Raw genomic sequence first — 13,510 nt, 5'->3', positions numbered from 1 at the left:
GCCGTCTATGGGACTGTGATCAATGGACCCCAAAAATACACAGCCCAGATCAGCCTAGCAAGTTACTCTCAGTATTTCACAACAAATATATTTCCTAAGACATCTTCAGAAATGCTGGTCTAGCTTAAAGTAAAATTATTATATATCCCTTAGGAGGTGTAATACATTAACCACATAAACATAAAATGGCAAATGATGTATCTAATTAAATCTGTCCCCATCCAGTTGAAACCAGGCTCAAAGAGATTCCCATGCCAGAGAATGTTACCCTGGGGGAATAAGCATTGCCATAGAAGTGACAGATGGAGATGCTCCAGGGTGAGCTCAACCAAATGCATCTTTTCTAGAACAAACTAGCTTATTCTATGAAGTGATAGAGAGAGGTATTTAGAGAAAGTCTCAGCACTCCTCTGTCCCAAGAAGTGCCACCCGTCAGAGCCCATGAAGTTATTTCATGATGTGTTCAGTACTTAGTCTCTTTTTGAGGACTCTTGGAATTATTTCTAAGCATAGAGCAGTTTTATGAAACTCATCTTTGAGAGTAGACAATGTTGTGTGAGGTTGAATTGTTGTAATAAAATCAACACATTTTGAGGATACTTTGGAGACCAAATCTTGGGATTAACCTGAGTACTGATGTACTGGCCTTGTGAAACTCTATGAAGTTGCTGTAATAGTGGTATGTTATCCCTCACACTGCTTTTAATGAACTCTTTTTTAAGTCTTTACTGAATTTTTTACAATATTGCTTCTGTTTTATGTTTTGGTATTTTGGCCATAAGACATGTTGGAGCTTAGCTCTCCCACTAAGGTTCAAGCCCACACCCTCTCCACTGGAAGGCAAAGTCTTAACCACTGGGCCACCAGGGAAGTCCCTCCTTACACTTTTGAAGTAGTTTGGAAACTACTCTTGTTAGAAGATCAGTTGTATCACTGTAGAGTCAGAACCTACAAAACTGATTTTATCTAAAATGAGATAAAGTCCATTTAATCCATTATCACTTAGTTCTGAAGTCTCTACATCAAATATATTAATTTCATAATTAAATATATTTCTGAAGCTCTAATCAAAAGAAAATCATATAAGAATTATTTGTATATACATACATATTAGGATTACAGATAGTAATGTGGGTAAAAAGGAATCTTACACTCTTCTTATGATCTGGCCTTAACTCTCAAAGAGCAAACAAATTTTGGCAACTTTTCTCTGTTGCTCTTTTGATCTACTCTCTATTTAAAATTAGTCTGTGATGATAAAGACCAATTTCAGAGTAAAAATGGATTTTTATTTAATCTTCAGGTTGCTTTCTCTGGTCAGAGTAAGATTTTATTTTATTGACCAAGTGATAATATTTAAATGTTCTAAATTAAAAACCCTTTTAATTACTATCCCAGGGCCTAGAGTAAAAGGGAGAATTTGTAAGGAAGTAATTAAAATGATTTTATTACTTGCAGTGGAAAAAGCCCAGGATGCAGCACAATTTTTTTGATCCAAAGGGCTATGGGTCCATCCAGGCCATTTGTAAGATGCAATAAAGAATTCTGGAAGATCAGTAGTTTCAGGTAAAGAAGTCTAAAGAAGAAAAATAAGCAAATGTGTCAGAGTTTTTCCAATTTATCCCAATAACCATTATAAGAAATCCCCATGCCCTGTTATAATGTTTTATTATTTTGTACGTTCAACTGTTCTGAATGACATCTCTTAAACGTATTACTTATGTAACATATCTATTTCACTCTATGTTTAAAAATAGCAATTCAATGTGGGGAATCATAACATAGTACAAAATTGAAAGAACAATACATAGAATGTGTTTTCTCAGTTACTATATAGCTCAATAATTTTGGCCATTGTTTTTGTTATCTTGAATATCCTGAGTTTCCTTACTAAAAATGCTGCTATTTAGGTGATGGAAGAAAAGTGTCAAATTCTCAAGTAGATTGTAATAGAGTGTCTGCATGAAAACTTGAAGAGCAGTATCACAGAAATCCTAGAAATCTGGGTGGTTTTAGATTCTTATGTCATCAGATTGGCCACACTGCAGAACCTTGGAGTTGGAGCAGAATAAATTTTCTTCTCTGAGTAGAGAGTTTCAGAGACATAGATACGGTCTCAAAGTCTTTCTACCTGGGACAGAAATACACATACCTTATACATTACTCATACCTTCATTTATTGGCTAATCAGTGTGCTTTTAGGAATTTATAATATTAAGCTAGCCTATGTTCCAGAAAAATAGCTAGATTAACATTGTTATTGCAATTTATCACTTTAGAATTCTATTTTAATAGTGGAGTTGGGCTGTTTCCCTTCTGCTCTGTGGAAGCAATAAAGTTGCTTTATTGCTTTATCCACATCCACTTTCCAAAGTTGACCAGAGAACTTTGTATATGGGAGGTATGCAGTATGATATGGGAGGTATGATAATAATGAGGAAACATACATCTATCTGATAGATTGCACAACTTTAAGAAAATCATTTCCTCCCCACAGGCATAATGTTATAATAATAGCATGTATTTTTTTATGATTTACTGTTTAAAAATAAAAGTATATGAATGCATAATCCTTCTCTAATGCAATCCCTATCAAACTACCAATGGTATTTTTCACCGAACTAGAACAAATAATTTCACATTTTGTATGGAAATACAAAAAACCTCGAATAGCCAAAGTAATCCTGAGAAAGAAGAATGGAACTGGAAGAATCAATCTGCCTGACTTCAGACTATACTACAAAGCCACAGTCATCAAGACAGTATGGTACTGGCACAAAGACAGAAATATAGATCAATGGAACAGAATAGAAAGCCCAGAGATAAATCCACGAACCTATGGTCACCTTATCTTCGACAAAGGAGGCAAGGATATACAATGGAAAAAAGATAACCTCTTTAACAAGTGGTGCTGGGAAAACTGGTCAACCACCTGTAAAAGAATGAAACTAGAACACTTTCTAACATCATACACAAAAATAAACTCAAAATGGATTAAAGATCTAAATGTAAGACCAGAAACTATAAAACTCCTAGAGGAGAACATAAGCAAAACACTCTCTGACATATATCACAGCAGGATCCTCTATGACCCACATCCCAGAATTTTAGAAATAAAAGCAAAAATAAACAAATGGGACCTAATGAAACTTAAAAGCTTCTGCACAACAAAGGAAGCTATAAGCAAGGTGAAAAGACAGCCCTCAGATTGGGAGAAAATAATAGCAAACGAAGCAACAGACAAAGGATTAATCTCAAAAATATACAAGCAACTCCTCCAGCTCAACTCCAGAAAAATAAATGACCCAATCAAAAAATGGGCCAAAGAAGTAAACAGACATTTCTCCAAGGAAGACATACAGATGGCTAACAAACACATGAAAAGATGCTCAACATCACTCATTATCAGAGAAATGCAAATCAAAACCACAATGAGGTACCATTACACGTCAGTCAGGATGGCTGCTATCCAAAAGTCTACAAGCAATAAATGCTGGAGAGGGTGTGGAGAAAAGGGAACCCTCTTACACTGTTGGTGGGAATGCAAACTAGTACAGCCACTATGGAAAACAGTGTGGAGATTTCTTAAAAAGCTGGAAATAGAACTGCCATATGACCCAGCAATCCCACTTCTGGGCATACACACCAAGGAAACCAGATCTGAAAGAGACACGTGCACCCCAATGTTCATCGCAGCACTGTTTATAATAGCCAGGACATGGAAGCAACCTAGATGCCCATCAGCAGACGAATAGATGAGGAAGCTGTGGTACATATACACCATGGAATATTACTCAGCCATTAAAAAGAATTCATTTGAATCAGTTCTAATGAGATGGATGAAACTGGAGCCCATTATACAGAGTGAAGTAAGCCAGAAAGATAAAGACCATTACAGTATACTAACACATATATATGGAATTTAGAAAGATGGTAACGATAACCCTATATGCAAAACAGAAAAAGAGACTCAGATGTATAGAACAGACTTGCGGACTCTGGGAGAAGGCGAGGGTGGGATGTTTCAAGAGAACAGCATCAAAACATGTATATTATCTAGGGTGAAACAGATCACCAGCCCAGGTTGGGTGCATGAGACAAGTGCTCGGGCCTGGTGCACTGGGAAGACCCAGAAGGATCGGGTGGAGAGGGAGGCGGGAGGGGTACTAGGATGGGGAATACATGTAAATCCATGGCTAATTCATTTCAATGTATGACAAAAACCACTGCAATGATGTAAAGTAATTAGCCTCCAACTAATAAAAATAAATGGAAAAAAATAAAAAATAAAAATTACCTGTATAAAAAAAAAAAAGAAAAGGTGATAGAGAAACAACAGGCAAAATGCCATATTTATTGAAAACATATTTACAGTTTTTATCAATAAGATCAATTCATGAAGCTCACCTGTCAGATCTTACAAGACTTTTTAGCAATTATTTAATATTGCTTTTCTTTAAAATAAGCCCATAGGACTTGAGATCCAAGAAGCACATATTACCTTGAAACTTTATTTACTTTATGATACCAGACAATCTGATGTAATAAACACAGGGCAAATTTTACATCTCATTACTCCATGATTATTGCATTCCTCTATAAAGTAAGAATGTTTTCAAGAGCTAATAAAGAAAAGTAAACACCACAGAATAACAGTTTTTAGGAGTTGGTAATGAAGTCTGACTTCATTAAATGATTTTTTTTTCTTGGTCAAAGGATCACTTAATAAAGCAAAAAAGTCAAGAGGATCAACTGACAGAGACAGAAATTCCAAAATGACAGTGACCTAAAAGAAGCAAAAATTTAGTTTTAAAAAGCTTTACACTCTTACATATGGACATTTTACTTTCATTGTAATGTTGAAAAATGTCAGCCACATTCTATTTCCAGATTAAGATTAGTCAAACTTGAACAGTCTCCCTGCTTTAATATTTCACTTTTCATTAGAGATTAAATATCCTGTGAAGAATGTAAGAATTAAAAGCATTGGTGAATGCTGGGGAATAGTTTACAATAATTGTTGCATTTAATAGAATCAAAATCTCTAAAAGTAATGGAAACCCAGTCACAGAGCAGATTGAGAAGTAACTAATCAAATTCTGGATATTCTGGACAGTGTTACTAAGAGCCCATGCCTGCACAGTATCCACTCGGCGAATCCCCCCTTCATCCTCTAGTTGCACTTACTCCCACTTAAATGTGGATAAGCAGTGACCCAAGAATCAGAAGAAGTCTACAGAAAATATTATTCTCTTCTGACCAAGTTCAGTAGCAGTGCATACCAAGAAATTTCTTCTAAGCTACTTAATATTGGAGAAGAAAGGGCTAACTTCCAGTTGCTAACGGCAAAATGAATTTTTCATCTTCAATAATATTTGCCTTCATACCTGAAATCTGAAAGAGCTTTGCTTTGTTACTTGGCCAGTTTGGGTTTTTTATATGGAACGAGTTTCTTGTAAATATCATTAATCAGTGACCACACTATGGCAAGTGTTGCTAGTTCTTCAGGGCTCCTGCTTTGAATAGGCTTTGCTTCTATTTATAAGTTTTAGTGATAGCGATTTTAGTTCAGTACCTGCAGGCTCAGAAAAATGACTATATTTCCTGATCTCCCTTGGCTCCCAGGTGTGGCCACATTACTAAGTTTTGTCCCATGGAATTTTACCCCTTTTTATTTATCCTTTTATCTTTTTTTTTTTTTTTTTTTTGCTTGAATCCAGGACATTGTCAAATGTAAGAAGCATCCCAGCTTCAGAGGTGTGATAATAAAGAAAATGTGCCTCTGGAAATTGATGAACTGCTCTCTCTTAAGACGACTTCCTCAGAACACTAGTTCTGAGAAATTGTCATAGATAATTACAAGAGGAGCAGCTGATTAATCAAACAGTTCTAAGAAACACTGGCTTTAAAAATTAAATAGTCTTTATTTTTGTCCTCACTGCATTATTTTTTAAAAACTACCCAAGTGCTGAGAGGCTGTAAGAAACAAAAATAATATTTGTGATTCTCGATGTGCATGACCCAATGCAACGTATTCTACTCTATTTCATTTGATTTAACATCATTTTTGCTGTAAAGCAGATCAGAGGACTAGCGTTTCATGGAACTCACTTTGGGAAGAATCATCATATAGACTAGATAGTTTCTAATTTGGGGAGTCCATGTAACCCAGAAGGACGCTACAAAATAATCTGGAAACAGACCCCCACCCATGTCCTCTATCTGCCTCTTGTCTTTAGAAGTGAAGTCACCCAGTCATGTCCGACTCTTGAGACCCCATAGACTGCAGCCCACCAGGCTCCTCTGTCCATGGGATTCTCCAGGCAAGAGCACTGGAATGGGTTACCATTTCCTTCTCCATATCTTTAGAAAACTTTAAAGAGTGAATTTAATTAAAGAAATGAGAAAATGCAGAAAGAAAGGAAAAGAGTGAAGCAAGACAAAATAATAATACTTTAGCCATTAAAAAAGTCCAAGGCCTCCTTTAGTTATTCCTCAAGGACTCTAGATAAGTATTCAAGTCATGTCCCTTGAGCTGTTTTGCAGATACTGAAACCCCTACCAAGGAGGAGAAGTTAACTATATGCTGCCCGCAAGGACTTAGATCCCAGATGGCTTCAAAGCAGAAGGTTAATGGTGTGGACTCCCACTTTCACCACCAACCAGTCAGAAGAACGCCCACAAGCTCACGATGCCCTCTTTGACCCATTACTATAAAACTCACTACCCTCTCCAGGTCAGAAACACGGTCTTGAGGGCACTAGCCCGCTGTGGCCCTCTTGCCCAGCAAAGCAATAAAGTTATTCTTTTCTGTCTCACACAAAACTCTCTCTCTCTCTGCATTTCTATTCAACATCGGTGACCAGAGGCCATATTTCGGCAACAGCCGAGAGCAGGTATCAATTATGTCAGCACACCAAATCACCTCAGGAATCTACTTTTTAACAGCCCCCAATTTTTGTTCCTAGAAAAGGGAAAAAGTAAATTTTCACATTTCTCTCTCGAAGATGTGTCCTGTGGTGATCAATTTGGCCCCATGATGTTGATTCAATTACATCACAGTGCTATGCATCAGGCTTCAACTAGTAAAGAAAATAAACTGAAAACTCAAGAACAGACGGATAACACATTCATTCTGCCACAAGTTCAGCTGAATAAGGAGTGAGGACAGTGTGTATTTCCTCAAGTTTGCTGACGGGTTTGAAATTCTATTTTGAGGAGAGAGAGAAAGAAAAGAGAGAGCCTGGAGGAAACACAAGGAAATGCTTGATAATCTTCAAATTTCAAAACTCTTGTTTCAGAGACATCCAATTCTGTCCCTGGTTCTTCACCCGCAGAGTGGAGGAGATGCTGGGATGAACTGAGGGAAGTGTGCACTTAAAGTCCACCATGACATCTGCCTGTCATGTTCTTCTGCCATATCATTGACACCTACTGTATGCTATGACAAACCTAGACAGCCTATTAAAAAGCAGAGACATCACTTTGCTGACAAAGGGCTATATAGTCAAAGCTATGGTTTTTCCACTAGTCATGTAAGGATGGGAAAGTTGGACCATAAAGAAGGTTGAGTGCCAAAGAATTGATGTTTTTGAACTGTAGTGCTAGAAAAGACTCTTGAGAGTTCCTTGGACAACAAGGAGATCAAACCAGTCAATCCTAAAGAAAATCAATCCTGAATATTCATTGGAACGACTGACGCTGAAGCTGAAGCTTCAATACTTTGGCCACCTGATGTGAAGAGCCGACTCATTGGAAAAGACCCTGGTGCTGGGAAAGATTGAAGGCAGGAGGAGAAGAGGGCGACAAAGGATGAGATGTTTGGATGGCATCGCCGACCCAATGAACATGAATCTGAGCAAGCTCTGGGAGAGTATGAAGGGCAGTGAAGCTTGGCGTGCTTGCAGCTCATGGGGTCACAAAGAACTGGACACAACTGAGTGTCTAAACAACAACATGACAGGTAAAAAGACCTTAGCAACAGTCACTCTGATATTTCCCAAAGTTACCTCTCATCACTCAGTATTTACCAACACTAAAATATGTTTCAGAAAATAATAAACAACTTCCTCCTAGAGAAATGGATTTAGTAAATCAAATACTATGTTTTATCTAGATAGTGATGATCCAGGTGATGGAGTAAATTTTTCTTTCTCACTTCAATGATCAGTGGTTTTAAAAGTTATATAATATATAAAATGTTGTTTTACTTTAACTTCCAACAAACAAAAGAAAAAGATGTTATTTTTTATTTGTTGGTGATGCCAACTTAGACACACTAATATCATGCATACTGAGTGTCTGAGAAAAGATATGCTAGTAAACAATGAGGTTATCCCCTAAATTTAGAACATGTTTATATACATCAATGTGATACCATATAATGTAGTAAAGTTACAGGCTATAAATGTTTATTGTTGCTTATTTATTTGGCTGCATCGGGTCTGAGTTGTGGCATATGAACTCCTTAGCTACAGGTTTTAAATGTTATACCAGCCTTATTAATGTTTTAATCGTTTCCAAATAGCTCCACCAAAGAGGTGAGTCTTATTTGTGATAACTTAGTTAACTTCATTGTTCTTCCAGGGAATGAATAACAAAGCTATTAAAATTATATTTTTTTAACTAAGCCAAGTAGAGAAATGAACTCTGACTTTCCCTATCTCTGTTTGAAAACAGTATCTTTTATTCAAAATATTTGCAATATTTATAATAGGATATAACTCAGGGAAGCTTCTTAAAGTTATCTCTTATATTCAATGCACTTGAACTTGATGCCTGAGAAACAATCAGGTACAGAACTGTTCATTTGATTAGATTAGACTTGACATGATTTGATTTGATTTGATTTAGGAGCAGAGTAGAATTTTCAGGTTCACCAGAAATACATAAAGTCCGTCAGGGCCAATAAATACAGAACAACACTCTATTTATGAAATAAAATGCTCTAAATAATGAAGTCTTTCATTATTTAGCTCTTACAGAATTAACCAGTTTCAGAAATCTGCTATTCTCCCAAGGTTAATACAAGGAAGAAAGAACAAATTTATATATTATATAATAACATTTCTGTTATGCTCAACTATTATATGAGCATAATAGATTATGCTCAATCTATTATAACTGTGTGGTAAGTACTTCTTATTCATCATTTCATGGACTTCTCACAGGCCTGTGAGCTGGGTACCTCTGCTATAAACATTTAAGCCAGGCTAAATAAGATCCAAGCACACAGAATGCAGAACTCATGTCCATCAGGGCATATGAAACACAGCCATGTGACAAAATGCACTGCCTACATGTACCTATCAACAGACCTCAACTGTGTTGCTTCTGTTGGTTTCAAAGGACCTCAGTTCTCAGTTCAGTTGTTCAGTCCTGACTCTTTGCAACCCCATGGACAGAAGCATGCCAGGCTCCCCTGTCCATCACCAACTCCCAAAGTTGCACGTCAATTTTGCCTACAATCATAATAATTCTTTTCTTTTTTAGACACTGAGAAACCTTTGTTTTATCCCTGAATGCATTTCTGCTCCCTCCAGCACTTTTCTTTCAATATTTTAGCATCTCCTAAGTGTGTTCTGTGAAATATAAATCCTGTGGAATATTACCCATCATTATAAGCAAAGGAGAAAAGGTTCTATGATGTCATGAGATTAGGAAACACGGGGTAACAAAAAAATGTCAATGAAGGAAGAGTTCTCTTCAGTATATTAATGAATAGTGTGACTCTTTGGAAGAAAGATACACCATTTCACAAATATATTTGACCACAGATAGGACACCTTTACTCTTTACTCCAAACCTTGCAGGATTGATGGCTAATGGCACAAATATTGAGAAATATTGAAATAAATTTCTGTGTTTTCTAACCTGTTTTAACTGTGTTTTTAACAGTTTCTAACATGTTTTTCTACCATAAAGAGAAAAAAGTCTTAAGTGGTAGAATTTAAATTTGCAGGGAGCTATGGTCTTCTGAAGACCAGCTCCCCATCAGTCCCACTGTGAATTTATCCAGACAGCACACAAAGTCCCAGTGGGCTGACAGAGAATTGTTGGTTCATCTAATTTAGAGGAAAACAATTTGGAACAGAGTTGTCCAATCAAGACATTATTTTGAACAATCTCAAGAAAGCACCTTTAAGAAAAAGTTAGGCAAAGGTTGATCAGCCAATGTCATTTGACTTGACACGAGATATAATTCTAAAGTGGGTAGAAGTGAGTCTTCCTACAAAACTAGGAACTGCATGGTCTAGTCAGGACCCTCTTGGCCTCGTTCTTTCCCCCTCTCATTTCCTCTCATTCAGTCTGCTTGTACCAGGGAAAACAATAAGTTTTTATTTCCTTTTGTCTGCTCACACTTAGGACTGTCATCCAGGAAGGGCTACCAAAATCTTTAAGCTAGATTCTTCCTAACCTCCCATGATTAATATATTCTATTCCTCATTGTTACACATTGCAGTCTACAAAAATTCATTTGGGTTGAATTAATTCATACAGATTAACCAGGTTTTTCATATTTATATGATCATGGAACTCTTTGTAGAAGACCTGTTGATAAGCCTCTAACTTAGCTCAGAAGACATATTATGGGAATAATGGCTTCAATCAAGCCATGAAGCCAAGAGGCCAGCTAGAGAAGAGAAGAGTTTTCCCAGGAACCAGGAATGACTCACAGTTTACCTTTCCCACTCAAGATAAAGAATATGATCAATCTCAGTTCTCATCCAGGTAATGTGCTCAAGGAAAACAACATGCCTTGGGCTGGTGATGCAGGGTTCTCAGAAAAACCATCCCAACTGTTGGTAACTGCCTATCCAGTTAGTACAGTTAGTTTTAACACATCATTCTATGTTGAAAATTGTACTTTGAAAATGTGGGGGAAGGGGAGTTATCCAGAAGCAAACACACACAAAATAATTCATTTCTACTGTATTCAGAGTCCATTTGATGTATTGGGGGTATTTTGTATTATACATAGTCACCAGGCTAAGAATTAACCTATTTTTAAAGCTCTTCCTGTAGCAACCATTTTAACGCAGTTCATTTGATCCCATGTTATTCACTGAAGTACTTGTTATGTTCCTGATTTTCTAATATTTGACCAGATATCAGGACAATTTCAACACTCAGAAATTTTTTGAAGAGGCTTCAGCCCTCAAGCTACTGTGCCTTAGAAATGGGAAGCTATTTCCTTGCTTTGTATAATAAGTGGGTAACAGAACTCTTACAGATCAGCCAAATTTTCCTTATTGCCTTCCTGGAATTACTTGGCAACTTTATTACATTAATTCATAGTGCTGGGTAATTTAAATTCTCCCAAAGCACTAATCGTTTTTCATTTAAATATCGCTTTAGTGACTTTTATGCAAACAAATCCCCAGGAGCCAATAAGTGATTTAGAATTAGATTTCCTTTTCCTATGCTATAAACTGTGGCAACCTGGGAAAGAAATGTACCTCATTTCCCCTAGAATATAAAATACTCTAAGTTGCAAGAAAACAGAGCTTCAAAAGATATGTTAGAAAGAATTCAGAGAAAATGTATATTGACACCTAAATGAGCATTTGGCTTAGTGGGCCCTCACTATAAGCAAGGGAAAAGTATTCCTTATAAAGAGGATGAATGTCTTATTTTCCCAAACAATTCTGTCTCTTTTTATACAGATAAGGACAAAAATGAAAAAGAAAACAATGATCATATAATTAAGTCACTCAAAGTCAGGATAACCTCTAAAGGTGTTATAATTTACTGATTGTAGAAAAAAATCCAAAAATATATCTACTGTAGCTGTTCAGTCACTCAGTTGTGTCTGACTCTTTGCGACCCCATGGACTGCAGCATGCCAGGCATCGCTGTCCATCACCATCTCCCGGAGGTTGCTCAAACTCATATTCATTGAATCAGTGATGCCAACCAACCGTCTCGTCCTCTGTCATCCCCTTCTCCTCCTGCCTTCAATCTTTCCCAGCATCACTATCTTTTCCAATGAGTTGGTTCTTCTCATCTGTGACCAAAGTATTGGCGTTTCAACATCAGTCCTTCCAAAGAATATTCAGGATTGAGTTCATTTAGGATTGACTGGCTTGATCTCCTTTAAGTCTAAGGGACTCTCAAGAGTCTTCTCCAATGCCACAATTAAAAAAACATCAACTCTTTGGTTTTTAGCCTTCTTTATCGTCCAACTCTCACATGCACACATGACTATTAGAAAAACCATAGCTTTAACTAAAGGGACCCTTGTAGGTAAAATAATATCTCTGCTTTTCAGTACACTGTCTAGGTCTGCCATAGCTTTTCTTCCAAGGAGCAAGTGTCTTTTAATTCCATGCCTGTAGTCACCATCTGCAGTGATTTTGGATCCCAAGAAAATACAGTCTGTCACTGTTTTCATTGTTTCCCCATCTATTGGCCATAAAGTCATGGGACCGGATGCCATGATCTTAGTTTTCTGAATGTTGAGTTTTAAGACAGCTTTTTCACTCTCCTCCTTCACCTTCATTTAGAGGCTCTTTAGTTCTTCTTCATTTTCTGCCACAAGGGTGGTATCATCTGCATATCTGAGGTTATTGATACTTCTCTGGGAAATCTTGACCCCAGTTTGTGCTTCATCTAGCCAAGCATTTGGCATCATGTACTCAGCATATAAGTTAAATAAACAGAGTGACAATATACAGCCTTGATGTACTCCCTTCCCAATATTGAACCAGTCTGTTGTTCCATGTCTGGTACTAACTGTTGCTTCTTGACCTGCATACAGGTTTCTTTCTCAGGAGGCAGGTAAGGTGGTCTGGTAGTCCCATCTCTTTAAGAATTTTTCAGTTTGTTGTGATCCACACAGTCAAAGGCTTTAGTGCCATCAATGAAGCAGAAGTAGGTGTAGTCAATGAGTCATATTTGCTGATTAGAAATATATCTAAGCTGATCATTTCAGAAAGAGATATGGTTCCAAGATTAAAAGCCACTTTGCTATTTTGAACCTGAATGGGTCAAAGTTAACTGATTCTACAGGAACACTCAGTACCATTTGGGATACAGATCTTTTAAAGTCCTGGCTCTGCTCATGATATAGAGCAACTTAGATGGCTATCAACAGATAAATGGATAAAGAAGACATGGTACATATATATATACAATGGAGTATTACTCAGATGTAAAAAGGAACAAAATTGGGTCATTCATAGTGATGTGGATGAAACTAGAGTCTGTCATACAGAGTGAAGTAAATCAGGAAGAGGAAAATATCACATATTAATGTATATATTATGGAATCTAGAAAAATGCCACAGCCGAACCTATCTGCAGGGCAAGAATAGAGATGAAGACATAGAGAAGGGAATTGTGAACACAGTAGAGTGGGGAGTGGCTGAGATGAACTGAGAGACCAGCATTGACATATACGCACTAACATGTATAAAATAGATAGTAGAAAACTGCTTCTCATACACACAGTGAACTCTGCCCTGTGCTGTGATGACCTAGAGAGGTGAGATAGGAGGGGAAGGGAGGC

At 37.0% G+C, this 13,510-nt stretch overlaps 1 protein-coding gene across 1 annotated transcript in view; it reads right to left on the bottom strand.

The window, feature by feature from the left end:
• The window catches only part of TINAG (tubulointerstitial nephritis antigen), a 98,361-nt gene that overhangs the window by 61,235 nt on the left and 23,616 nt on the right, over positions 1 to 13,510 (bottom strand). Inside the window, exon 5 of the mRNA XM_020910179.2 lies at positions 1,453 to 1,576. Within this exon, the coding sequence (XP_020765838.2) occupies positions 1,453 to 1,576 (124 nt within the window). The remainder of the gene's footprint in view (positions 1 to 1,452; positions 1,577 to 13,510) is intronic.

This window comes from Odocoileus virginianus, chromosome 27, assembly GCF_023699985.2.
Source record: "Odocoileus virginianus isolate 20LAN1187 ecotype Illinois chromosome 27, Ovbor_1.2, whole genome shotgun sequence".
NCBI lineage: Eukaryota > Metazoa > Chordata > Mammalia > Artiodactyla > Cervidae > Odocoileus > Odocoileus virginianus.
The sequence above is the reverse complement of the archived record's forward strand: the minus strand, read 5'-3'. Positions and strand labels throughout refer to the sequence as shown.